The sequence below is a fragment of the Bufo bufo genome, chromosome 1 (assembly GCF_905171765.1).
Source record: "Bufo bufo chromosome 1, aBufBuf1.1, whole genome shotgun sequence".
In the NCBI taxonomy this organism is placed as follows: Eukaryota; Metazoa; Chordata; class Amphibia; order Anura; family Bufonidae; genus Bufo; species Bufo bufo.
Window position 1 is genome coordinate 517,088,486 of NC_053389.1, and position 27,870 is coordinate 517,116,355.

General features: G+C 45.4%; 1 protein-coding gene across 1 annotated transcript; it reads left to right on the top strand.

The window, feature by feature from the left end:
• Positions 1-16,980: 16,980 nt before the first annotated feature.
• CAV2 (caveolin 2) lies at positions 16,981-27,108 on the top strand. The gene is made up of 3 exons (XM_040411344.1): positions 16,981-17,291; positions 17,537-17,724; positions 26,030-27,108. The coding sequence occupies exons 1-3, from the start codon at positions 17,148-17,150 to the stop codon at positions 26,181-26,183; spliced, it is 486 nt and encodes a 161-aa protein (XP_040267278.1). The 5' UTR covers positions 16,981-17,147; the 3' UTR covers positions 26,184-27,108.
• The last annotated feature ends 762 nt before the right edge of the window (positions 27,109-27,870 follow it).

A 27,870-nucleotide genomic window follows, 5' to 3' on the forward strand; every position in this document is an offset into this window, starting at 1 on the left:
CAGACCATCAATATCTGATCAGCAGGCACCCCCACCAATCAGCTGTTTCAGGGTAGCGAACTACACAGACCCGTCTATTGTGTGGTCGACAGAACTGGTTACTGCAGCACTGCTCCTATTCATTTTAAAAGGAGAGAATAGTATCATGAATTTTCCTTTTAAATATTATTATTATTATTATAAGTTTAAAATGCTTTTTGAAGATTGAGAATTATAATACATGTGTATTTATTTAACTTGTATTTAAACTCTAAATGCCTTGGTGGTTCTCACGAAAGCTACCTAGGTGGTCAGGTATTGCTATAATAAATACTTTTCTGTTATGGCTAACTCCTATCATCCAACCTATTCCTTATCTTAATTAAATGCAAACATTTTATTATTGTGACTATTATATACTAGTAATATAAGATTTAAGGCTGAATAATACATTTTCGTAATGCTGATGTCCACTCATCTGTCTTTCTTTTTAGATCTCTAAAATGATTCTATCGGATATGTCTTCAGTGCTTTATATTTAATGAATTATTTGCACAATATCTCTAAACTTTTTCACATCTCATGTTATTAGTGAAGCACAGTTTGGATTTCTATCAAAGTCCTCAGATACCACTTTAACCACCTCAGCCCCTATGGCTTAAACACCCTGAAAGACCAGGCCACTTTTTACACTTCTGACCTACACTACTTTCACCGTTTATTGCTCGGTCATGCAACTTACCACCCAAATGAATTTTACCTCCTTTTCTTCTCACTAATAGAGCTTTCATTTGGTGGTATTTCATTGCTGCTGACATTTTTACTTTTTTTGTTATTAATCGAAATTTAACGATTTTTTAGCAAAAAAATGACATTTTTCACTTTCAGTTGTAAAATTTTGCAAAAAAAACGACATCCATATATAAATTTTGCTCTAAATTTATTGTTCTACATGTCTTTGATAAAAAAAAAAAATGTTTGGGTAAAAAAAAATAATGGTTTGGGTAAAAGTTATAGCGTTTACAAACTATGGTACAAAAATGTGAATTTCCGCTTTTTGAAGCAGCTCTGACTTTCTGAGCACCTGTCATGTTTCCTGAGGTTCTACAATGCCCAGACAGTACAAACACCCCACAAATGACCCCATTTCGGAAAGTAGACAACCTAAGGTATTCACTGATGGGCATAGTGAGTTCATATAACTTTTAATTTTTTGTCACAAGTTAGCGGAAAATTATGATTTTTTATTTTTTTCTTACAAAGTCTCATATTCCACTAACTTGTGACAAAAAATAAAAAGTCCTATGAACTCACTATGCCCATCAGCGAATACCTTTGGGTGTCTTCTTTCCAAAATGGGGTCACTTGTGGGGTAGTTATACTGCCCTGGCATTCTAGGGGCCCAAATGTGTGGTAAGGAGTTTGAAATCAAATTCTGTAAAAAATGGCCGGTGAAATCCGAAAGGTGCTCTTTGGAATGTGGGCCCCTTTGCCCACCTAGACTGTAAAAAAGTGTCACACATTTGTTATCGCCGTACTCAGGAGAAGTTGGGGAATGTGTTTTGGGGTGTCATTTTACATATACCCATGCTGGGTGAGAGAAATATCTTGGTCAAATGCCAACTTTGTATAAAAAAATGGGAAAAGTTGTCTTTTGCCAAGATATTTCTCTCACCCAGCATGGGTATATGTAAAATGACACCCCAAAACACATTCCCCAACTTCTCCTGAATACGGAGATACCACATGTGTGACACTTTTTTGCAGCCTAGGTGGGCAAAGGGGCCCACATTCCAAAGAGCACCTTTCGGATTTCACAGGCCATTTTTTACAGAATTTGATTTCAAACTCCTTACCACACATTTGGGCCCCTAGAATGCCAGGGCAGTATAACTACCCCCCAAGTGACCCCATTTTGGAAAGAAGACACCCCAAGGTATTCCGTGAGGGGCATGGCGAGTTCCTAGAATTTTTTATTTTTTGTCACAAGTTAGTGGAAAATGATGATTTTTTTTTTTTCTTACAAAGTCTCATATTCCACTAACTTGTGACAAAAAATAAAAACTTCCATGAACTCACTATGCCTGCCCATCAGCGAATACCTTGGGGTGTCTTCTTTCCAAAATGGGGTCACTTGTGGGGTAGTTATACTGCCCTAGCATTCTAGGGGCCCAAATGTGTGGTAAGGAGTTTGAAATCAAATTCTGTAAAAAATGACCTGTGAAATCCGAAAGGTGCTCTTTGGAATATGGGCCCCTTTGCCCACCTACGCTGCAAAAAAGTGTCACACATGTGGTATCTCCGTATTCAGGAGAAGTTGGGGAATGTGTTTTGGGGTGTCATTTTACATATACCCATGCTGGGTGAGAGAAATATCTTGGCAAAAGACAACTTTTCCCATTTTTTTTATACAAAGTTGGCATTTGACCAAGATATTTCTCTCACCCAGCATGGGTATATGTAAAATGACACCCCAAAACACATTCCCCAACTTCTCCCGAGTACGGAGATACCACATGTGTGACACTTTTTTGCAGCCTAGGTGGGCAAAGGGGCCCACATTCCAAAGAGCACCTTTCGGATTTCACAGGGCATTTTTTACAGAATTTGATTTCAAACTCCTTACCACACATTTGGGCCCCTAGAATGCCAGGGCAGTATAACTACCCCACAAGTGACCCCATTTTGGAAAGAAGACACCCCAAGGTATTTCGTGATGGGCATAGTGAGTTCATGGAAGTTTTTATTTTTTGTCACAAGTTAGTGGAATATGAGACTTTGTAAGAAAAAAAAAAAATCATAATTTTCCACTAACTTGTGACAAAAAATAAAAAATTCTAGGAACTCGCCATGCCCCTCACAGAATACCTTGGGGTGTCTTCTTTCCAAAATGGGGTCACTTGTGGGGTAGTTATACTGCCCGGGCATTTTCCAGGGGCCCTAATGTGTGGTAAGTAGGTAAATGACCTGTGAAATCCTAAAGGTGCTCTTGGGAATGTGGGCCCCTTTGCCCACCTAGGCTGCAAAAAAGTGTCACACATGTGGTATCGCCGTATTCAGGAGAAGTTGGGCAATGTGTTTTGGGGTGTCTTTTTACATATACTCATGCTGGGTGAGAGAAATATCTCGGCAAAAGACAACGTTTCCCATTTTTTTTATACAAAGTTGGCATTTGACCAAGATATTTATCTCACCCAGCATGGGTATATGTAAAATGACACCCCAAAACACATTGCCTAACTTCTCCTGAGTACGGCGATACCAGATGTGTGACACTTTTTTGCAGCCTAGATGCGCAAAGGGGCCCACATTCCTTTTATGAGGGCATTTTTAGACATTTGGATCCCAGACTTCTTACGCTTTAGGGCCCCTAAAATGCCAGGGCAGTATAAATACCCCACATGTGACCCCATTTTGGAAAGAAGACACCCCAAGGTATTCAATGAGGGGCATGGCGAGTTCATAGAAATTTTTTTTTTTTGGCACAAGTTAGCGGAAATTGATTTTATTTATTTTTTTCTCACAAAGTCTCCCTTTCCGCTAACTTGGGACAAAAATTTCAATCTTTCATGGACTCAATATGCCCCTCACGGAATACCTGGGGGTGTCTTCTTTCCGAAATGGGGTCACATGTGGGGTATTTATACTGCCCTGGCATTCTAGGGGCCCTAAAGCGTGAGAAGAAGTCTGGAATATAAATGTCAAAAAAAAAATACGCATTTGGATTCCGTGAGGGGTATGGTGAGTTCATGTGAGATTTTATTTTTTGACACGTTAGTGGAATATGAGACTTTGTTAGAAAAAAATAATAATTTCCGCTAACTTGGGCCAAAAAAATGTCTGAATGGAGCCTGACAGGGGGGTGATCAATGACAGGGGGTGATCAGAGAGTCTATATGGGGTGATCACCCCCCTGTCATTGATCACCCCCCTATAAGGCTCCATTCAGATGTCCGTATGTGTTTTGCGGATCCGATCCATGTATCCGTGGATCCGTAAAAATCATACGGACATCTGAATGCAGCCTTACAGGGGGGTGATCAATGACAGGGGGGTGATCAGGGAGTCTATATGGGGTGATCACCCCCCTGTAAGGCTCCATTCAGACGCCTGTATGTGTTTTGCGGATCCGATCCATCTATCAGTGGATCCGTAAAAATCATGCGGACGTCTGAATGGAGCTTTACAGGGGGGTGATCAATGACAGGGGGGTAATCAATGACAGGGGGGTGATCAGGGAGTCTATATGGGGTGATCACCACAGTCATTGATCACGCCCCTGTAAGGCTCCATTCAGACGTCCGTATGCGTTTTGCGGATCCGATCCATCTATCAGTGGATCCGTAAAAATCATGCGGACGTCTGAATGGAGCTTTACAGGGGGGTGATCAATGACAGGGGGGTAATCAGGGAGTCTATATGGGGTGATCACCACAGTCATTGATCACGCCCCTGTAAGGCTCCATTCAGACGTCCGTATGCGTTTTGCGGATCCGATCCATCTATCAGTGGATCCGTAAAAATCATGCGGACGTCTGAATGGAGCTTTACAGGGGGGTGATCAATGACAGGGGGGTAATAAATGACAGGGGGGTGATCAGGGAGTCTATATGGGGTGATCACCACAGTCATTGATCACGCCCCTGTAAGGCTCCATTCAGATGTCCGTATGCGTTTTGCGGATCCGATCCATCTATCAGTGGATCCGTAAAAATCATGCGGACATCTGAATGGAGCTTTACAGGGGGGTGATCAATGACAGGGGGGTAATCAATGACAGGGGGGTGATCAGGGAGTCTATATGGGGTGATCACCACAGTCATTGATTACGCCCCTGTAAGGCTCCATTCAGACGTCCGTATGCGTTTTGCGGATCCGATCCATTTATCAGTGGATCTGTAAAAATCATGCGGACGTCTGAATGGAGCTTTACAGGGGGGTGATCAATGACAGGGTGGTGATCAGGGAGTCTATATGGGGTGATCAGGGGCGATCAAGGGTGAATAAGGGGTTAATAAGTGACGGGGGGGGGGGTGTAGTGTAGTGGTGCTTGGTGCAACATATTACTGAGCTACCTGTGTCCTCTGGTAGTCGATCCAAACAAAGGGGACCACCAGAGGACCAGGTAGCAGGTATATTAGACGCTGTTATCAAAACAGCGTCTAATATACCTGTTAGGGGTTAAAAAAAATCACATCTCCAGCCTGCCAGCGAACGATCGCCGCTGGCAGGCTGGAGATCCACTCGCTTACCTTCCGTTCCTGTGAGCGCGCGCGCCTGTGTGCGCGCGTTCGCAGGAAATCTCGGCCATCGGCCATGAATCAACCACCTCTAGGACGCGTCGCTGCGTTCGGCGGTCCGGAGGTGGTTAAAGGGGTCAAACCCCTGATTAATGTAGACACAGTTAATAAAAGGCACTTACCAATGTATTGTGATTGTCCATATTGCCTCCTTTGTTGGCTTAATTCATTTTTCACACATCACATTATACACTGCTTGTATCCAAGGGTTATGACTAGTGTTGGGCGCGAATATTCAAATCGTAAATTTTAACCTGTTGGGGTCACATGACGTACCGGTACGGCATGATGTCCCAGTACTTAAGGACACATGACATACCGGTACGCCATGTGTAGTTCCGATCACCGCCGCGCGGTGATTGGAACTGGGTGCCTGCTCAAGTCATTGAGCAGGCATCCTTGGACAATGCGCCGGGGGGTCCTGTGACCCCCCCGTGCCAGCGATCGCAACAAACCGCAGGTCAATTCAGACCTGCGGTTTACTGCGTTTCCGGGTGATTCGGGTCTCTGGGGACCCGATAACCCCGAACATGATGGTGATCGGTGGTGTGATAATCACACCACCAATCACCATCCTGCGATCCTGAGAGGTGATGGTGACATCACCTCTCAGGTTCGGCTCTCATTGGCTGCAGGGGCGGGCCATTCAAATTGTTGGCCCGCCTTTTGTGTCCGGGAGCCGAGGAGAGAGGAGCGCTCCACGGATTTCCAGAGCCAGCACCCCAATCTGTGCCCAGCACCCCCTTCACCAAGGTATTTAGGGAAAGGTTAGGGACAGGTTAGGTTAGGCAGGGATATTCAGGGAAAGTTTAGTTGAAAAAAAAAGCATCACCTTAAATCGGGTGTCTGGGATCCACAGCACAGCTGTGTGACCCTAGACTCCCCCCCCCAGGGGTGCTGCAGCTTGCCCTCCTGCCCCCCCCACAACTTTTTTGGGGGCACAAGCAGTTTTTTTTTTCTTTTTTCTGCGTACGCTGACTGTGGACGACACTCTTAGCGTCCGGCCACTGTTAGCGCATCGCACACCCCACCGCTGATCAACTTCGAACGACTGATCAGCGAGTTAGAATTTTTTTTAAAAAATGAACATTTTTTGGCCTTTTTTAATTTATTTTTTAATTTTGTTTTCTGTTAGGATTAGGGTAAGTCCGCAAACACCCGTGCCCCCCCACACACACGCACACCAAATAAAGATTTCCACGCACGCACACACACACGCACTCCCCTATGGCCCGCCGGATGTTCTCGGCTGAGGAGGCATAAGCCCAGCTTGCCTCCGAGTCCAAGAGCCCCAGTGAGGACGAGGATGACCCCACTTTCCTGTTGTCATCGGCGTCCTCCTCATCATCTAGCGATGATGATGAGCCCCCAAGTCGGCGGAGACGCCGCCAGGCGAAGCAAGGGGACCGCCATGCTAGGGACCCTGTGGCCCACACTAGTACGAGCAGCTCTGGGGCTCATACTAGTTTTCCAGCCCACCAGTTAAGTCCACCGGAGCCCCCTACCGGTGAACTTGCATGGTATACCCCAGAGCATTTTGAGCCCGCGATTCCTGTTTTTGTAGGCCAACCAGGAATCCAGATTACCACAATGGACTTCACTGAATACGACTACTTTAGTCTTTTTTTCAGTGACCACTTTGTAAATCTGATGGTGGAGCAAACTAACCTGTACGCCCAACAGTTCGTTGCTCAACACCCGGGCTCCTTTTTGGCTAGGGCCGGTGGCTGGACTCCGGTCAGTGCAGCCGAGATGAGGACGTTTTGGGGCCTCATGATGCACATGGGCCTAGTCAAAAAACCTAGTGTCAGGCATTACTGAAGTGGGGACGTCTTCTACCAGACCTCACTTTACAGTACGGCCATGACACGCTCCCAGTTTGAGGAAATCCGAAAATGCCTGCATTATGCAGATAATGCAGCATGTCCCCCCCAAGGTGATCCTGCCTATGACTGCCTGTACAAAATCAGGCCGGTCATCAATCACTTTGAGGCCTATGTACCTGGAAGGGAGGTCGCGTTTGATGAGTCTCTCATTGCTTTCAAGGGGAGACTCATTTTCCGCCAGTATGTTCCCTCTAAGCGGGTGAGGTATGGCGTGAAGCTGTACAAACTTTGTGAGAGTATCTCAGGGTACACTTACAAGTTTCGTGTGTAGGAGGGGTGAGATTCCCGTATTCAACCCCCAAAATGTCCCCCCACTCTGGGTGTTAGCGGGAAACTTGTGTGGGACCTTATGTACCCACTGCTAGATAAGGGTTACCACCTTTACGTGGATAACTTTTATACTAGTATCCCCTTGTTCCGGTCCCTCGGCCACCAGATCCACGTCCGCTTGTTGGACCGTGCGGAAAAATCAACGTGGCCTCCTTACCCACTCCCTTCAGGTACCTATCCCCAGGCGTGAGAACCGCGCCCTTACCAGTGAGACCTGTTGCTGGTCAGATATAAGGACAAGAGGGATGTCCACAATTCACGGTAACGGCATCACTCCTGTCCCTGTGCGAGGTACCGCGGCAACGGTCCTCAAGCTGGATTGTATCGTCGACTACAATCGGTATATGGGAGGAGTTGATCTCTCTGATCAAGTTCTCAAGCCATATAATGCCATGCGCAAAAACCGGGCATGGTACAAAAAAGTTTCAGTCTACTTGGTACAGGTTGCCTTGTACAACTCTTTTGTGCTGTCCCAGAGTGCTAGCAACACAGGGAAATTCCTTCAGTTCTATGAGGCAGTCCTGAAGGACCTGATCTTTTCTCACCGGGAAAGAGCAGGCCAGAGTACCTCGGGAACTGGATGCGCCCGGATCGTCCAGGTGTGGTTTCCCCATACTGGAAAGAAGGAACGGACCCAAAAAAGGTGCAGAGTAAAAAGTAGACATATTAGGTATCGCCGCGTCCGTAAGAATATCCCATGACTTAACCCCTCAGATAAACACGGTAAAAAAAATTAAAAAAAAGCATTTTTTTGTCACCTTACATCACAAATAGTGTAAAAGCAAGCGATCAAAAAGTCATATACCCCCCCCCAAAATAGTGCCAATAAAACCGTCCTCTCATCCCGCAAAAAATGAGCCCCTACCTAAGATAATCGGCTAAAAACTAAAAAAAAAAAATGACTCAGACTATGGAGATACTAAAATGTGTTTTTTTTTTTGTTTATAAAAGGATAATAGTGTAAAACCTAAATACATTTTTTAAAAAGTAGACATATTAGGTATCGCCGTGTCCGTAAGAATCTGCTCTATAAAAATACCCCATGATCTAACCCCTCAGATGAACACGGTCAAAAAAATAAAATAAAAACGGTGCCAAAACAGCTATTTTTGGCAAATTTTCCATTTTAAACGTTTTTTTCCAGTAACAAAGCAAGGGTTAACAGCCAAACAAAACTTGATATTTATTACCCTGATTCTGCAGTTTACAGAAAGACCCCATATATGGTCATAAACTGCTGTATAACCAAACGGCAGGGCGTAGAAGGAAAGGAACGCTGTATGGTTTCTGGAAGGCAGATTTTGATGGCCTTTTTCTTTTTGGCACCATGTCCCATTTAAAGAACCCCTGATGCACCCCTAGAGTAGAAACTACATAATAGTGACCCCATCTAAGAAACTACACCCCTCAAGGTATTCAAAACTGATTTTACAAACTTTATTAACCCTTTAGGTAATCTTCAACAGTTTTTGGCAAATGGAGATGAAATTTCATCAGTAACCTCCCTTCTTGCTTGTGGACCAATGAGAAGGCTGCAATGTCTTTGTCAGAGCTTAGCAACATCGCTAGCAACCAATAGGAAAGTTGCCTACCCCTTACTATATAAGAACCTCCCCAGCAGCCCTTGTATGCAGTATTTTGCAGATCTGAGAGAGAGACAGCAGTGTTATTGCTGTGCTCTCTGCTTTCCTGTGTCATTACATTAGATAGCTTATATATATAATACAGATAGTTAGTGGGAGATAGTCAGTGTAGGTTAGATAGTGATATAGTCTAGCTGATAGGTTCCAGTGCAGGGTGTTAGGTAGTGTGATAGGAATTACTGTTTCTCTGCTGTCCATACATACATGCTACAGACATAGTGCTGTGATGTCACAACAATACTTACTGCACCAATCAGTAATATCTACTCAGACCTGCTAAAATGTGAAGTTGCACGTAATGCGCAAAAATATGTGCATCATTAATATATTGGAGCACTCTATCTGCATATAAATCTATTGTAATGTTCTGCCGTGCCAACCATTTTCTCCAGTCTCAGGAAACGTCTAGCAGCTTGAAAAATGTAGCAACAGTGACCCACGCCTGTATTGCGCGTGCATATTACATTGTCGATTTTCGCAATCAAGAAAATAATCGCAAATTCAAATATTGCCCCTGCCGCTCATCACTAGTTATGACCACCCTGCAATCCAGCAGCAGTGGTTGTGTCTGCAAACTATATCGATGCTTAGTGTGTATGCATGGCCACCGATGCTGGACTGCAGGATGGTGATAACTCCTGGAAACGAGCAGTGCATAATGTGATGGAAAAATGAATCAAAGCAGCAAAGCAGGCAATATGGACAATCACAATACATTAGGAAGTGTCTTGTATTAAGTTTCTCTACATGATAAATGCCACTTACTGAAGTGAGACGACCCCTTTAGCTCTGTGTAGCTTCACTCCTGGTTTTGGCTCACAATAAGGGCTCATGCACACGACCGTATGTATTTTGCGGTCTGCCAAAAACCGATCCGCAAAAAATACAGATGACATACATGTGCATTCCGTATTTTGCGGAACGGAACAGCTGGCCCTTCATAGAACTGTACTATCCTTGTTCGTAATGCAGACAATAATAGGACGTGTTCTATTTTTTTGCAGAACGGAAATACGGACATACGGAAACGGAATGCACACGGAGTAACTTCAGTTTTTTTGTGTGGACCCTTTGAAGTAAATGGTTCCGCAGGGGGTCCGCAAAAAAAAACGGACTCAGATAGAAAATACATTTGTGTGCATTAGCCCTAACTGATGGAAATCACTGATCAAACACTGACTGTGTGAAAGTGGCCTTACATAGATTTTTCTTCATTTCTATCCTTTTTTCTGTGCTACTGCTCTGCATTTCTCCTGCACTTTACATACAGGATTCCTAACCAGTTCTGCCTTTGGAGATTAATCAGGAGTAGTGTTGAGCGAACTTCTGTTTTAAGTTCGGCGTCTAAAGTTTGGCTTCCGGTTAGCGGAGAATCCCGATATGGATTCCGAATTCCGTTGTGGTCCGTGGTAGCGGAATCAATAATGGCCGATTATTGATTCCGCTACCACGGACCACAACGGAATTCGGAATCCATATCAGGATTCTCCGCTAACCGGAAGCCGAACTTTAGACGCCGAACTTAACCACTTAAGGACCACAGGTTTATACCCCCCTAGTGACCAGGCCCTTTTTTACAAATCGGCACTCCACAACTTTAGCGGTTTATTGCTCGGTCATGCAACTTACCACCCAAATGAATTTTACCTCCTTTTCTTCTCACTAATAGAGCTTTCATTTGGTGGTATTTCATTGCTGCTGACATTTTTACTTTTTTTGTTATTAATTGAAATTTAATGATTTTTTTGCAAAAAAATGAAATTTTTCACTTTCCGTTGTAAAATTTTGCAAAAAAAACGACATCCATATATAAATTTTTCTCTAAATTTATTGTTCTACATTTCTTTGATAAAAAAAAAATGTTTGGGTAAAAAAAAAAAAATGGTTTGGGTAAAAGTTATAGCGTTTACAAACTATGGTACAAAATGTGAATTTCCGCTTTTTGAAGCAGCTCTGACTTTCTGAGCACCTGTCATGTTTCCTGAGGTCCTACAATGCCCAGACAGTACAAACACCCCACAAATGACCCCATTTCGGAAAGTAGACACCCTAAGGTATTCGCTGATGGGCATAGTGAGTTCATATAACTTTTAATTTTTTGTCACAAGTTAGCGGAAAATGATGATTTTTTTTTCTTTTTTTTCTTACAAAGTCTCATATTCCACTAACTTCTGACAAAAAATAAAAACTTCCATGAACTCACTATGCCCATCATGAAATACCTTGGGGTGTCTTCTTTCCAAAATGGGGTCACTTGTGGGGTAGTTATACTGCCCTGGCATTTTAGGGGCCCAAATGCGTGCGAAGTAGTTTGAAATCAAAATCTGTAAAAAATGGCCGGTGAAATCCGAAAGGTGCTCTTTGGAATGTGGGCCCCTTTGCCCACCTAGGCTGCAAAAAAGTGTCACACATGTGGTATCTCCGTACTCAGGAGAAGTTGGGCAATGTGTTTTGGGGTGTCATTTTACATATACCCATGCTGGGTGAGATAAATATCTTGGTCAAATGCCAACTTTGTATAAAGAAATGGGAAAAGTTGTCTTTTGCCAAGATATTTCTCTCACCCAGCATGGGTATATGTAAAAAGACACCCCAAAACACATTGCCCAACTTCTCCTGAGTACGGGGATACCACATGTGTGACACTTTTTTGCAGCCTAGGTGGGCAAAGGGGCCCACATTCCAAAGAGCACCTTTCAGATTTCACCGGACATTTTTTACAGATTTTGATTTCAAACCACTTCTCACGCATTCGGCCCCTAAAATGCCAGGGCAGTATAACTACCCCACAAGTGACCCCATTTTGGAAAGAAGACACCCCCAGGTATTTCGTGAGGGGCATAGTGAGTTCATGGAAGTTTTTATTTTTTGGCACAAGTTAGTGGAATATGAGACTTTGTAAGAAAAAAAATAAAAATCATAATTTTCCGCTAACTTGTGACAAAAAATAAAAAATTCTAGGAACTCGCCATGCCCCTCACGGAATACCTTGGGGTGTCTTCTTTCCAAAATGGGGTCACTTGTGGGGTAGTTATACTGCTCTGGCATTCTAGGGGCCCTAATGTGTGGTAAGTAGTTTGAAATCAAAATGTGTAAAAAAAATGACCTGTGAAATCCTAAAGGTGCTCTTTGGAATGTGGGCCCCTTTGCCCACCTAGGCTGCAAAAAAGTGTCACACATCTGGTATCCCCGTACTCAGGAGAAGTTGGGCAATGTGTTTTGGGGTGTCTTTTTACATATGCCCATGCTGGGTGAGAGAAATATCTTGGCAAAAGACAACTTTTCCCATTTTTTTTATACAAAGTTGGCATTTGACCAAGATATTTATCTCACCCAGCATGGGTATATGTAAAATGACACCCCAAAACACATTGCCCAACTTCTCCTGAGTATGGAGATACCACATGTGTGACACTTTTTTGCAGCCTAGGTGGGCAAAGGGGCCCACATTCCAAAGAGCACCTTTCGGATTTCACCGCCCATTTTTTACAGATTTTGATTTCAAACTACTTCGCACGCATTTGGGCCCCTAAAATGCCAGGGCAGTATAACTACCCCACAAGTGACCCCATTTTGGAAAGAAGACACCCCCAGGTATTTCATGATGGGCATAGTAAGTTCATGGAAGTTTTTATTTTTTGTCACAAGTTAGTGGAATATAAGACTTTGTAAGAAAAAAAAAAAATCATAATTTTCCGCTAACTTGTGACAAAAAATAAAAAATTCTAGGAACTCGCCTTGCCCCTCACGGAATACCTTGGGGTGTCTTCTTTCCAAAATGGGGTCAGTTGTGGGGTAGTTATACTGCCCTGGCATTCTAGGGGCCCTAATGTGTGGTAAGTAGGTAAATGACCTGTGAAATCCAAAAGGTGCTCTTTGGAATGTGGGCCCCTTTGCCCACCTAGGCTGCAAAAAAGTGTCATACATGTGGTATCGCCGTATTCAGGAGAAGTTGGGCAATGTGTTTTGGGGTGTCTTTTTACATATACCCATGCTGGGTGAGATAAATATCTTGGTCAAATGCCAACTTTGTATAAAAAAATGGGAAAAGTTGTCTTTTGCTAAGATATTTATGGGTGAGATAAATATCTCGGCAAAAGACAACTTTTCCCATTTTTTATACAAAGTTGGCATTTGACCAAGATATTTATCTCACCCAGCATGGGTATATGTAAAATGACACCCCGAAACACATTGCCCAACTTCTCCTGAGTACGGCGATACCAGATGTGTGCCACTTTTTTGCAGCCTAGATGCGCAAAGGGGCCCACATTCCTTTTATGAGGGCATTTTTAGACATTTGGATCCCAGACTTCTCACGCTTTAGGGCCCCTAAAATGCCAGGGCAGTATAAATACCCCACATGTGACCCCATTTTGGAAAGAAGACACCCCAAGGTATTCAATGAGGGGCATGGCGAGTTCATAGAAATTTTTATTTTTTGGCACAAGTTAGCGGAAATTGATATTTCTTTTTTTTTTCTCACAAAGTCTCCCTTTCCGCTAACTTGGGACAAAAATTTCAATTTTTCATGGACTCAATATGCCCCTCAGCGAATACCTTGGGATGTCTTCTTTCCGAAATGGGGTCACATGTGGGGTATTTATACTGCCCTGGCATTCAAGGGGCCCTAAAGCGTGAGAAGAAGTCTGGAATATAAATGTCTAAAAAATTTTACGCATTTGGATTCCGTGAGGGGTATGGTGAGTTCATGTGAGATTTTATTTTTTGACACAAGTTAGTGGAATATGAGACTAGTGGAATATGAGAGTTTGTAATGGAGCCTTACAGGGGGGTGATCAATGACAGGGGGGTGATCAGGGAGTCTATATGGGGTGATCACCCCCCTGTCATTGATCACCCCCCTATAAGGCTCCATTCAGATGTCCGTATGTGTTTTGCGGATCCGATCCATGTATCCGTGGATCCGTAAAAAAACATACGGACATCTGAATGCAGCCTTACAGGGGGGTGATCAATGACAGGGGGGTGATCAGGGAGTCTATATGGGGTGATCACCCCCCTGTAAGGCTCCATTCAGATGCCTGTATGCGTTTTGCGGATCCGATCCATGTATCCGTGGATCCGTAAAAAACATACGGACATCTGAATGCAGCCTTACAGGGGGGTGATCAATGACAGGGGGGTGATCAGGGAGTCTATATGGGGTGATCACCCCCGTCATTGATCACTCCCCTGTAAGGCTCCATTCAGACGTCCGTATGTGTTTTGCGGATCCGATCCATGTATCAGTGGATCCGTAAAAATCATACGGACGTCTGAATGGAGCCTTACAGGGGGGTGATCAATGACATGGGGGTGATCAGGGAGTCTATATGGGGTGATCAGGGGTTAATAAGGGGTTAATAAGTGACAGGGGGGGGGTGTAGTGTAGTGTGGTGTTTGGTGCTACATATTACTGAGCTACCTGTGTCCTCTGGTGGTCGTCCAAGCAAAAGGGACCACCAGAGGACCAGGTAGCAGGTATATTAGACGCTGTTATCAAAACAGCGTCTAATATACCTGTTAGGGGTTAAAAAAATCGCATCTCCAGCCTGCCAGCGAACGATCGCCGCTGGCAGGCTGGAGATCCACTCGCTTACCTTCCGATCCTGTGAACGCGCGCGCCTGTGTGCGCGCGTTCACAGGAAATCTCGCGTCTCGCGAGAGGACGCGTATATGCGTCCAGGAGAAATGAATCAACCACCTCCAGGATGCGTCGCTGCGTTCGGCGGTCCGGAGGTGGTTAATATTCTGTGCCTACAGATGTAGCAGAGTTAACAGTTATAGTCATGCGTTAACTAGATGGGAAGTGTGGCACCTGAGGGGTTAATTGCCGCGGTTCAGCGGATCGCATGCCCTGTTATTGAGGCCAGGTGCCGGGTCTGTGATACCGCTGCTGACACCCGCTGCCTACACTTGAATTAATCTGTTAATTACATTCATTGGTGTTGCAGCCCCCCCCCCCCCCCAAGTATTCTAAATCATAACCCCCCCCCCCCAGTATTAGACTTATTGGTGGCGCAGTGGCCACAGGCACCCCCCCTCATTGTTATAGTCATTGGTGGCAGTGGCTCCCCTCCCCTTCATTGGTGGTTCAGTGGCAGCTTCTGATCGGAGCCCCAGCAGTGTAATCAAGGGGCTCCGATCGGTTACCATGGCAGCTAGGACGCTACTGAAGCCTTCTATGGCTGCCATGGTAACAGCCCTGCTGCCCAGTGCAAGCAAGACCCTATTCACCCTAATAGAGCTCTATTAGGGTGAATAGAACAAGGGCTCTAGCCCCTAAGGTGGTGATAATTATTAAATAAAAAGTTTAAAAAAACACACCAAAATACTAAGTTTAAATCGCCCCCTTTCCCAATTTTACATATAATAAAATCACAATATTATATAACAATATTAAAATATATTACATATCGCCACGCCCAAAAAAGTGTGAACTATTAAAATATTAAAAAATATTTTCTATGCGGTGAACAAAAAAATAAATAAAAAAACCGCAAAATTCGCCATTTTTAGTCACCTTGTCCTCCCCAAATATAATATAGGATTGTTCTATTATGGGCCGGACATTCCATAAAATGCGTTTTTTTTTGTGTTTTGCTTTTTCCACGTGGTATCGGATGGTATCCAGTCAGTGTCGGACTTAGGTACCTAGGGCCCACCAGTCCCTACAGATACATTCAAATATAATAAATAATCTAACAAGTTTGTTATGTGACCATAGGCTGGTTGAGGTGCTGTACATTGAATATATGTATGTAGTGCAGTAAGTTTAATGTGTTATGTGCCACTTGTGCAGGGGGTGGGAGACTAGGGGCCCACCGGGGGTTTCCCCTGTACCCTTGTGGGCCAGTCCGAGCCTATATCCAGTATCGCAATACTTTTTTATGGTATCGGAATCGAATCTAAATTTTGGTAATGTGACAACCCTAATTCACACCTCAGTGAATCATGGATGTGTGCTAGCCATCCTCTCTACGGACAGCACACATCCACTGATGTCAGTGTCATTCACACATCCACCCTATGTTCGTGGAGAAACATCAGAAGCGTGCACCAGTCCGTTAGAAGCCCATGGGTCCATAAAAACCACCGACAGAACATGGATGCCATCCGTGTCCTCTCCCTATTTCACTGACTGTTGCTAGAAGAAAATCTTTTTTCCCAAACTGGCAGTACACGCAGAAAACGGACGACACGTGGAGGGCAAATAGCAGACACACGGACCAAAAACAGGCCCTTCCCGGACATGGTCCCTGACGTCAAAGGGCCATGGCTGTGTGAATAAGGGCTTGTGCGCACAAACGTATTATCTTTCCTTGTCCGTTCTGTTTTTTTTGCGGCCTGTATGTGGAACCATTCACTTCAATGGGTCTGCAAAAAAATAGAGCATATACTAATATTGCTGTCCGCATTACGGACAAGGATAGGACTGTTCTGTTCTGGGCCAGCTGTCCCGTTCCGCATAATACGGAATGCACAAGATCATCCGTTTTTTGCGCACTGCAAAATACATACTGTCATGTGAGTGAGCCCTAGGGCGGTATTGTGCCCCAAAGTGTAGTAGAAAGTTGCAGAAGTCTCCATTGTGCCATACTGAATGTTTCCATCTCCGCTTTTGGGGTAGGGCTGACTGAGCCCCTATAGCAGTCCATGAGGGCCAGCCATACAAGCTATATAATGTACCATACAGGGCTGGGACTGCCATTCCGCCTCTTCTGTCCTACTTTATAGCAATGCACTGAATTGTACCCATAGTCCGTGGGTGAGATGATGGCACAGCACAGCAGCACACGGACCCAGCCTACAAGTGCGCACAGAACAGACTCCCCCCGCCTCGTTCGTCTCTCCCGGCTGCTGAGGGTGTGGAGAGCGGGGCGTGTCCTGGATCCAGCGCCCCGGTATTGAGCCAGCACCAACTCGCACCGAAGAGGAGGGGGGAGCAGCATCCAGGAAGCCTCTTCTTGGACAAGTCGCGGGGTCGCCCCCTGTTCGGAGCAGTCATGGGGATAGAAAAGGAGAAAGCCGATGCTCGCATCTTCATAGACGAGGACGAGTTCAACCGCTCCTCTGCCCCCATGATCACTGAGAAAAGCTACGAAAGTGAACCGGACCGGGACCCGCACAACCTGAACGGCCACCTGAAGGTAAGTGATGCCCTTTACAGACGTAGCAGAGCTGACTGTGTCACTTGCCAAACTTACCACGCCATATCTCCGTGCATTCTATAGGACAGGTTCAGCTCTGCCACATCATGTGCATGTATGGTGTAATAGTCCTTGTGGAACTACAAATGACAGCAAGCCCAGCTTTATCTGTATCAGTACATCTATGTGACTGGCCCTTTAATAGAGCTGCCCTCAGCCAGGTGTGTGTTCCTTTTCTCTTACAGCTGTCCTTCCAGGATGTGATAGCAGAGCCGGACAGTACGCACAGCTTCGATAAGGTGTGGATCTGCAGCACCGCCCTGTTCGAGATCAGTAAATACCTTCTCTACAAGGTGCTCACTGTCATCCTCGCCATCCCGCTGGCCTTCGTCACAGGACTGCTCTTCGCCATCCTCAGCTGTCTGCACATCTGGTAACCCATTGCTTTTCCTGTGTGAATGGAAATTCTGCAGAGTGCTGCCAAATACCAGGCAGCGGTATGTGATTGGTAATATTTTATTGGTGCTATGTGGTGGTGATGGGATGTGATTGGTGCATTGTCATGTTGGCATGTGATCGGGAACGAACTGGGAACTTAAAGGGGTTGTCTACTTTATTTTTATTTTTTATGACCTATCCACAGGATAGGTCATCAATATCAGACCAGTGGGGGTCCGACTCCCGGTACAGCCGCCGATCATCTGTTTGAAGAGAAAGCAGCTCTGGTACGAGCACTGCCTTGCTTACATTTTTTTTAAATGCTCGCCAGTGCGACCGCTGCGGTGAGCAGGTGTAATTACAGCTATGGTGTCCCAGGCACCATGCATTGAATGGAAGGATCTGTCCCTGAGTGGGACGGCTTAGTTGTAAGTACACCTGCTCACCGCTGTGGTAGTGACAGCGAGCAGGTAAACAATGAAGAGAAGGCAGCGCTCGTACAAACAGCTGATCTGCAAGGGTGCTGGCAGTCAGACCTGAGGATAGGTCATCAATATAAAAAAAGTAGACAACCCCTTAAAAGTGGCCATGGAAAAAAAACTAAAAGCGGCAACATGTTGTAGGCAGGTCCAAATGAAAAGAAGGTGCGGCAACACAAGTGGGAAAGGGGCAACAGAAGTAGGCACGGCCACAATACCACAGTGCAGCGCAAAATACTGCCCCAGCAGAACCAATTCACAGTGCAGCGCAAAATACCGCCCCAGCAGAACCAATTCACAGTGCAGCGCAAAATACTGCCCCAGCAGAACCAAATATCACAGTGCAGCACAATATACTGCTCCAGCAGAACCAAATATCACAGTGCAGCGCAAAATACCGCCCCAGCAGAGCCAAATATCACAGTGCAGCGCAAAATACCGCCCCAGCAGAACCAAATATCACAGTGCAGCGCAAAATACCGCCCCAGCAGAACCAAATATCACAGTGCAGCACAGAATACCGCCCCAGCAGAACCAAATATCACAGTGCAGCACAGAATACCGCCCCAGCAGAACCAAATATCACAGTGCAGCACAGAATACTGCCCCAGCAGAACCAAATATCACAGTGCAGCACAGAATACCGCCCCAGCAGAACCAAATATCACAGTGCAGCACAGAATACCGCCCCAGCACAACCAAATATCACAGTGCAGCACAGAATACCGCCCCAGCACAACCAAATATCACAGTGCAGCACAGAATACCGCCCCAGCACAACCAAATATCACATTGCAGCACAGAATACCGCCCCAGCACAACCAAATATCACATTGCAGCACAAAACATTGCTGCCCCCACTGCAGTATTCAGCTGTATCGCAACCTAAAACAGTGGAATTCAGCAGGGCACCTGAGAGCATCAGATTGTCATGTACCCAGCTGGTGGCAATGAGGAGGGCTTAGGTGGCCCCGTGTAGAGTCTATGGCCAGTCCATCCGTGCATGTGATTGGTGGTATGCGATAGTATTAAGTGATTGGTGGCATGTTTTGGAGGCATTTGATTGCTGGTATGTGATTGGTGGTATGTGATTAGTGGTATGGGGTGGTGGTATGTGATGGTAGTATGTGATTGGTGGTATGGGATTGGTGGTATGCAATGGGACGTGATTGGTGGTATGCAATGGGACGTGATTGGTGGTATGCAATGGGACGTGATTGGTGGTATGCAATGGTAGTATGTGATTGGTGGTATGCAATGGTAGTATGTGATTGGTGGTATGCAATGGTAGTATGTGATTGGTGGTATGCAATGGTAGTATGTGATTGGTGGCATGCAATGGTAGTATGTGATTGGTGGTATGCAATGGTAGTATGTGATTGGTGGTATGCAATGGTAGTATGTGATTGGTGGTATGCAATGGTAGTATGTGATTGGTGGCATGCAATGGTAGTATGTGATTGGTGGTATGCAATGGTAGTATGTGATTGGTGGCATGCAATGGTAGTATGTGATTGGTGGTATGCAATGGTAGTATGTGATTGGTGGTATGCAATGGTGGTATGTGATTAGATGTTCTGGTTATTTTATCCATGGCTATGAAGTGTCACAGAGGTCTGGTATAACTAATGTACTTCCACATGGGGTGTGTACGCTGGAGATTTTCCATCATGGAATTGGTAGTGGGAAATCCACAGCATTTTACAGTAGCAACATTAAATGAAATCCCATCCACATGCTATGTTAAGCTTCATGGACACGACCGCAGTATTTTTTGCGAATCGCGCGTGGACCCATTCATTTCTTTGGGTACACAAGAAATGTGGACAGCACACGGATGCCATCCTCCGTGTGCTGCCCACATCCATGTGTGGCCGTTTCGCAAATTATAGAACACGTCCTATTCTTGTCCGTTTTGTGGGCAACAATAGGGAGTTCTAGTCACGGGAGTGAGAAAATTGCGGCAGGCCCACGGCCAGTATCCGTATTATGTGGATCAGTTTGTGAACCGCAAAATGGATTTACCGTAGCCATGTTCACGGGGCCTTAACAATGTGTGAAATGTGGTGTGAAGATCAATTTATGCTGTGACTTTCCCAGTTTGGGTTTGTTGCAGAAATCAGTCTGAGCGGGGCCGTTTCTGCAGCATGTGCATGGATTTCTGCAGCTCCATTCACATGGATGGCACAGTCATCAGTGCTCCAGACTAAAAATATATCAAGGAGCCAAATTACATTTTTAGTTGCCAAATTTAAAATACATATAATTACGGTATAATTTTTTTTAAAAAAAGACATGTCTTACCTTGTGTAGTTGCCCATTCGTCTAACCCCATCAATCTTGAGGCTCACCGTCCTTCGTTACACCCCCTCACTGTTCCTCCATTAAAACCCCCACCTACTCTCACCCACATGGCTACTGTAAGTGTTCCAATAAAAAAAAAAAAATAATAAAAAAAAAAAAACTGGGATGCTTAGGAGCATGAGGTTTCCTAGGCTACAGCCCACACAGTTAAAGGGGTTGTGCACTAATCTCTATGAACTCTCAGACTAGCCACATCATGCTTCCTTGATCCCTAGGTGCTGGGCCTTGGCTCATTCGCTTCCAGGCCTCCGCTGCTTGTCTTGGGTTTCTCCTTGAAAACTTTTATCTTAATGCCGCTGCAGCCAATGACTGGCCACAGTGGAGATCTGCTCCCCTTACATCACAAGACCATTAAACAAGGGAAGCAGTGGTCAGTTATTGGCTGTAACAGCGTCAAACAGAAAGTTTTCATGAAGGGACTCAAGACAAGAAACAGGGGCTGTGGAGCAAACGAGCCGGGATCCCGCACCGGGAATCAGGTAAGTATGATCACCAACAAAGGTCCTGCCAGTCTCAGAAATTTGTGTATACAAACCCTTTAAGGAGTTAATTTTTTAAGGGAGTTTCAAACCAGTATTCTTTTATATGTGACACAGAATGGGGTAAAATAAACTATCCCCACTGCAATCTTTAAATGGCCAATCACTTAAAGGGGTTGTCGCATTACAGACAATGGGGGCATATCGCTAGGATATGCCCCCATCGTCTTATAGGTGCGGGTCCCACCGCTGGGACCCGCACTTATATTGAGAACCGAGCCCTAAAGGTGAAGGAGGGCACACTGCGCATGCACAGCCGCCCTCCATTCATTTTCTATGGGGCCGGCGAAAATAGTTATGCAGTCAGGTGCCCTCCTATATGTTAGTTATGCCCCCTATATATAATAGTTATGCAGCCAGGTGCCCCTATATACTATTTCTGCAGCCAGGTGCCCCTATATACTATTTCTGCAGCCAGGTGCCCCCTATATACTATTTCTGCAGCCAGGTGCCCCCTATACACTATTTATGCAGCCAGTTGCCCCCTATATACTATTTATGCAGCCAGTTGCCCCCTATATACTATTTATGCAGCCAGGTGCCCCCTATACACTATTTATGCAGCCAGTTGCCCCCTATACACTATTTATGCAGCCATGTGCCCCCTATACACTATTTATGCAGCCAGTTGCCCCTATATACTATTTATGCAGCCAGGTGCCCCCTATACACTATTTATGCAGCCAGGTGCCCCCTATACACTATTTCTGCAGCCAGGTGCCCCCTATATACTATTTCTGCAGCCAGGTGCCCCCTATACACTATTTATGCAGCCAGTTGCCCCCTATATACTATTTATGCAGCCAGTTGCCCCCTATATACTATTTATGCAGCCAGGTGCCCCCTATACACTATTTATGCAGCCAGTTGCCCCCTATACACTATTTATGCAGCCATGTGCCCCCTATACACTATTTATGCAGCCAGTTGCCCCTATACACTATTTATGCAGCCAGGTGCCCCCTATACACTATTTATGCAGCCAGGTGCCCCCTATATACTATTTATGCAGCCAGGTGCCCCCTATATACTATTTATGCAGCCAGGTGCCCCCTATATACTATTTATGCAGCCAGGTGCCCCCTATACACTATTTATGCAGCCAGTTGCCCCTATATACTATGTATGCAGCCAGGTGCCCCTTATACACTATTTATGCAGCCAGGTGCCCCCTATACACTATTTATGCAGCCAGGTGCCCCCTATATACTATTTATGCAGCCAGGTGCCCCCTATATACTATTTATGCAGCCAGGTGCCCCCTATATACTATTTATGCAGCCAGGTGCCCCCATACACTATTTATGCAGCCAGGTGCCCCCTATACACTATTTATGCAGCCAGGTGCCCCCTATATACTATTTATGCAGCCAGGTGCCCCCTATATACTATTTATGCAGCCAGGTGCCCCCTATACACTATTTATGCAGCCAGGTGCCCCCTATATACTATTTATGCAGCCAGGTGCCCCCTATATACTATTTATGCAGCCAGGTGCCCCCTATACACTATTTATGCAGCCAGGTGCCCCCTATATACTATTTATGCAGCCAGGTGCCCCCTATACACTATTTATGCAGCCAGGTGCCCCCTATATACTATTTATGCAGCCAGGTGCCCCCTATATACTATTTATGCAGCCAGGTGCCCCCTATACACTATTTATGCAGCCAGGTGCCCCCTATATACTATTTATGCAGCCAGGTGCCCCCATACACTATTTATGCAGCCAGGTGCCCCCTATACACTATTTATGCAGCCAGGTGCCCCCTATATACTATTTATGCAGCCAGGTGCCCCCTATATACTATTTATGCAGCCAGGTGCCCCCTATACACTATTTATGCAGCCAGGTGCCCCCTATATACTATTTATGCAGCCAGGTGCCCCCTATATACTATTTATGCAGCCAGGTGCCCCCTATACACTATTTATGCAGCCAGGTGCCCCCTATATACTATTTATGCAGCCAGGTGCCCCCTATATACTATTTATGCAGCCAGGTGCCCCCTATACACTATTTATTCAGCCAGGTGCCCCCTATACACTATTTATGCAGCCAGGTGCCCCCTATACACTATTTATGCAGCCAGGTGCCCCCTATACACTATTTATGCAGCCAGGTGCCCCCTATACACTATTTATGCAGCCAGGTGCCCCCTATATACTATTTCTGCAGCCAGGTGCCCCCTATACACTATTTCTGCAGCCAGGTGCCCCCTATACACTATTTCTGCAGCCAGGTGCCCCCTATACACTATTTCTGCAGCCAGGTGCCCCCTATACACTATTTCTGCAGCCAGGTGCCCCCTATACACTATTTCTGCAGCCAGGTGCCCCCTATACACTATTTCTGCAGCCAGGTGCCCCCTATACACTATTTATACAGCCAGGTGCCCGTATATACTATTTCTGCAGCCAGGTGCCCCCTATACACTATTTATACAGCCAGGTGCCCGTATATACTATTTATGCAGCCAGGTGCCCCCTATACACTATTTATACAGCCAGGTGCCCGTATATACTATTTATGCAGCCAGGTGCCCCCTATACACTATTTATACAGCTATGTGTCCTCTCAAAGGAATTTAAGAAAAATACCTATCCTCACCTAGTTCCTCCCGATCCCAGCTCCAGCACAGTCCTCCCCATCAGCAGTGCGGTGTACAGTCACACATCGGGCTGCTGTGTAGGAGGGCGAGCTCCCAGCCGTACCCCTCTTCCTGCTACACAGAGCAGCAGCCATGTCTGACACTACATCGCGCTGCTCCTGGGGATCGCTGGTTGTGGTAAATGGTGGAGAGGGAAGAGACAGCTGAGATAAGGATATAAGACATGGGGGAATAGCAGTCAAGCGCTGGAGGTGACAGCCATAAAGTTAGCTGATGGGGCCAAAGGGAGGGTATACTAAAAAGACAGTTTTGCTTGGTGCAATACCTATGTAAATTAAAGTGGCGGGCAGCAAACAGAGGGAAACAGAATCCTTGAAGACAGGAGCCCAAGACGCGGAACCTAAGCCACGCAGATCTTTACCCAGCAGACGTCTGCAGGGTGTGTCTTCTTAAAGAGGCAGAGCAGCGGAGGGTCTAGGCGCAAATGGTTGGCGCATTTTGGTCGCCATCTGGAGCCTTGGTCATGCAGCAAATCTGTCACCTTACCCTAGCAGTGTGCTCAGCTTGGTGGGCATCCCTTCAGCTTCCCTACAATTTGCCGAAAGCCTGCATGTGGGGACTGCCGCCCCCCACGCTCCGTGTACTGGAGCGCTCTTAGCTGTGGTTTAGGAGTCTTATGGCAGAGACAATATTACACTGACCTGTCTCTGAACCTGAAGGAGATCCCGTTGCAGTTAAGAAGCAAATTATTTCTACCGCATGTCTTTGGCATGGAGCACCAGTTGTCTCATTGTCAGTGCTTATTACACAGAACCAGGAACGGGTAACTGAAGAGAGCGTTGTGTATACAGGACCGGGCACGCACGGGCTCAGGGGGTGTAATGCTATCAGTCATTGATAGTTATCAAGAAGGTCTGGTCATGTTTTTCATGCCTTCATTTTTACCATAGCCGTAATGTAGAGAGACTCTGCTGTTATAGGATAGGTGATTAGATTGGTGGGGGTCCTAGCTCTGGGACCCCTACCGATCATGAGAATGCTGACCTCGTACCCTCAGGGCACCCTGAAATCAATGGAGCAGCAGGTCAGGCATGCACACTGCCGTTCCATTTATCTCTACGGGAGACACCCGAGTAGGGCTCATGCACACAAACATATTTTCTTTCCGTGTCCATTCCGTTTTTTTGCGGACCGTATGCGGAACCATTCACTTCAATTGGTCCGCAAAAAACGGACGTTACTCCATTTGCATTCTGTTTCCGTATGTCCGTATTTCTGTTCTGCAAAAAAATAGAACATGTCCTATTATTGTCCACATTACGGACAAGGATAGTACTGTTCTATCAGGGGCCAGCTGTTCCGTTCCGCAAAATACGGAATGCACACGGATGTCATCCGTATTTTTTGCGGACCGCAAAATACATACGGTCGTGTGCATGAGCCCTTAGAGATGAATGAAGCAGCAGTGCATGTGCCCAAACTACCATTTTGGGGGCCCGAAGGATACAGGTTCCTCGTCCTTGTCATTAATTGAGACTTCAGTGGAAGGACCCCCACTGATCTAATAGTTATTCCCTATCCTGTAGATGGGGGATAACTTGTCACTACCGGATTACCCCTTTAAGTATGTCCATATTCATGGACTGTCACTACCGGATTACCCCTTTAAGTACTGTATGTCCATATTCATGGACTGTCACTACCGGATTACCCCTTTAAGTACTGTATGTCCATATTCATGGACTGTCACTACCGGATTACCCCTTTAAGTACTGTATGTCCATATTCATGGACTGTCACTACCGGATTACCCCTTTAAGTACTGTATGTCCATATTCATGGACTGTCACTACCGGATTACCCCTTTAAGTACTGTATGTCCATATTCATGGAATGCATTGGTCAGTGGTTAAAAAATGGAACTTGGACAAATCTGTGTTACCTGCACGCAGCCATGTCTGATTTTCAGTTTTTATAAAAGAACCGTGAACTACAGATAACTTCCGTGTGCATTCTGCTATTTTTGTCACTTTGATCATTAGCGAGGACGAATCTCATATGCAGAAATGGCCAGAATAGGATCTGTGGTGAGAGTCTTGGGTCGGACACACGAGTCATGTTATAAGACGCATGTGTGATTAGCCCCGTTGACGTGTATAGAGCATCATAATGTCCGCGTGAAGAACGGATAGCCCACTGACTTACAATGTTGTCATTTGCATGACGCCATATACTTCCCTTTGCAGTGTGGCTATGCTTCACTTTATATTTTGCATATGTAATTTGTACATTTTTTTTGTTTTCAGGGTTGTGATGCCATTCGTGAGAACCTGTCTAATGGTGTTACCGAGTGTACAAGCGGTATGGAGGGGCCTTACAGACAGCTTTGTAGCCCCTCTTTATGCAAGCATGGGACGCTGCTTTTCATCAGTCCGCTTGAGAATAGATCGTCCATTTTAACCAGTCGATGCCAAGAATATATCAGAGCACCTAGTGATAATACAGTTCATCCTTCACTAATATGCTCGGTCCACAGAAAGTGTCCTTAACACTTCCAGATCTACTCCAGCTACGAATGCTCGTCTTATTCAGTCTGTGTACTGCGCAGCACCTTACTGGAACAAGAACAAATGAAAGAGGATAGTACTAGTCTTATATTTATTATACAGCGCAGTGCCAGGGCGTTTTATAGGAAACACAGGGCTGGGGCATGGCGCTGAAAACTTTTGGGATCCTTCTTCTGTAGAATGAACCACATCCAGTCAGCTCCTCTTTCCTCCTAAGATCAATGTCTTCATACGTAACAACATGCCCTAAACAACCAGAGGACTACTCTGTCAGGTAAACATTAACTAAAAATGTATTTTCCAAAATTGGACAACCCCTAAGTAAATCATACATGTCTCGGCGATCCGTCATCAGTTTCATGGTCACCAACTAAGAGCAGCATAAACTGGTGACTGATCCCCTCAGCAACACCCTGGGTCACCTTCTTGAATTGATCCAGCAGTTTTTCTAAAATCTGTGTAGAACAATGTCGGAGCGTACACCGTAAAGTCCTCATATACATGAGGTCCCGGCCCTCCGCGCCCCACTGCCACTGATGTACAGATTTTCTGCTATAGCAGAAAGCAGTGAAGGGACGGAGATAGTAGGGTCCCCATGAATATCAGGAAGAACTGGAGATGTTCAGTACAGTCTATAGCAAAACGGCTGGGTCAGCTAAAGAAAGTGAGCCAAGGGGATCTGTCAATAGTTTATGCCACCCTTAGGACACCATAAAACTGGTGACAGACTCTTTTCACCTGGCCAGTTTTATTGATGGGCAAGAAAGTCATCTCTTTGACTTGGTCAGCTTTGTCTAATCATTCTTATGGAGCAAAATCCACCTAATCTTTATTAGCAGAATGACGGGAATAGCTACTCAATACTTTCTGCACATTCCACTTAGAGAGAAACAAGATTACACTTTATGGACGGAGGCATTCCTGCCAAAAACATGTCTCCCCTCTGCCTGACCTCTGCTCTGTTCAGGCTCATTCTTGCTGCAGTCATTCATGAGATGACCACCACCCAGCAGTCAGAGGTCAAAGGAAAGAAAACTGACCTCATCATGTTTTTTGCCAGAATACCTCTTAAAGTTCTTCAGTAAGGGGTTTTCAGACTGTCGCATGGAGTGTTGATCACAAAATCATGGGGTTTTCCTATGAACAGCACATCCCCTAACCATAGGATAGAGGATGTGTCGGATTGATAGGGGTGGAATCACAGCAGTCACAACAACAGGGGTCTTGTGAATGGAGTGACGATCACGCATGCCCCCGCTGCTCCATTTAACTATGTGGGACTCAGATAGCGAAGAACAGCACTTCAGGGAAAGCCCCTTTAACAGCAGACAATACGCGCTTGTCACTGGATGTGTATATATTGTGCACACCTTTCATTCTTTTACCTTTCATTGAGCATGTTTGTATATAGGGGCAGCAGATTTATACAAGGTGTGTAATACCGTTTTTGTTAGCTCAGCTTTACATGACAGAATCACATATTTCTTTATGCTTTGCCAAATACACTGTTTCCATGTTCATTAATACGAAGACATTTATTTTAATGTATATTATCTGAATGCACTGAAATCTTTGTATAT

What these genes read in the sequence shown, in the direction of transcription:
- CAV2 (XM_040411344.1), top strand. Translation starts at nt 17,148, where the DNA reads ATGGGGATAGAAAAGGAGAAAGCCGATGCTCGCATCTTCATAGACGAG. An exon ending in ACCTGAACGGCCACCTGAAG is followed by an intron (nt 17,292 to 17,536) that starts GTAAGTGATGCC and finishes TTTCTCTTACAG; the next exon opens with CTGTCCTTCCAGGATGTGAT. An exon ending in CTCAGCTGTCTGCACATCTG is followed by an intron (nt 17,725 to 26,029) that starts GTAACCCATTGC and finishes TTTTGTTTTCAG; the next exon opens with GGTTGTGATGCCATTCGTGA.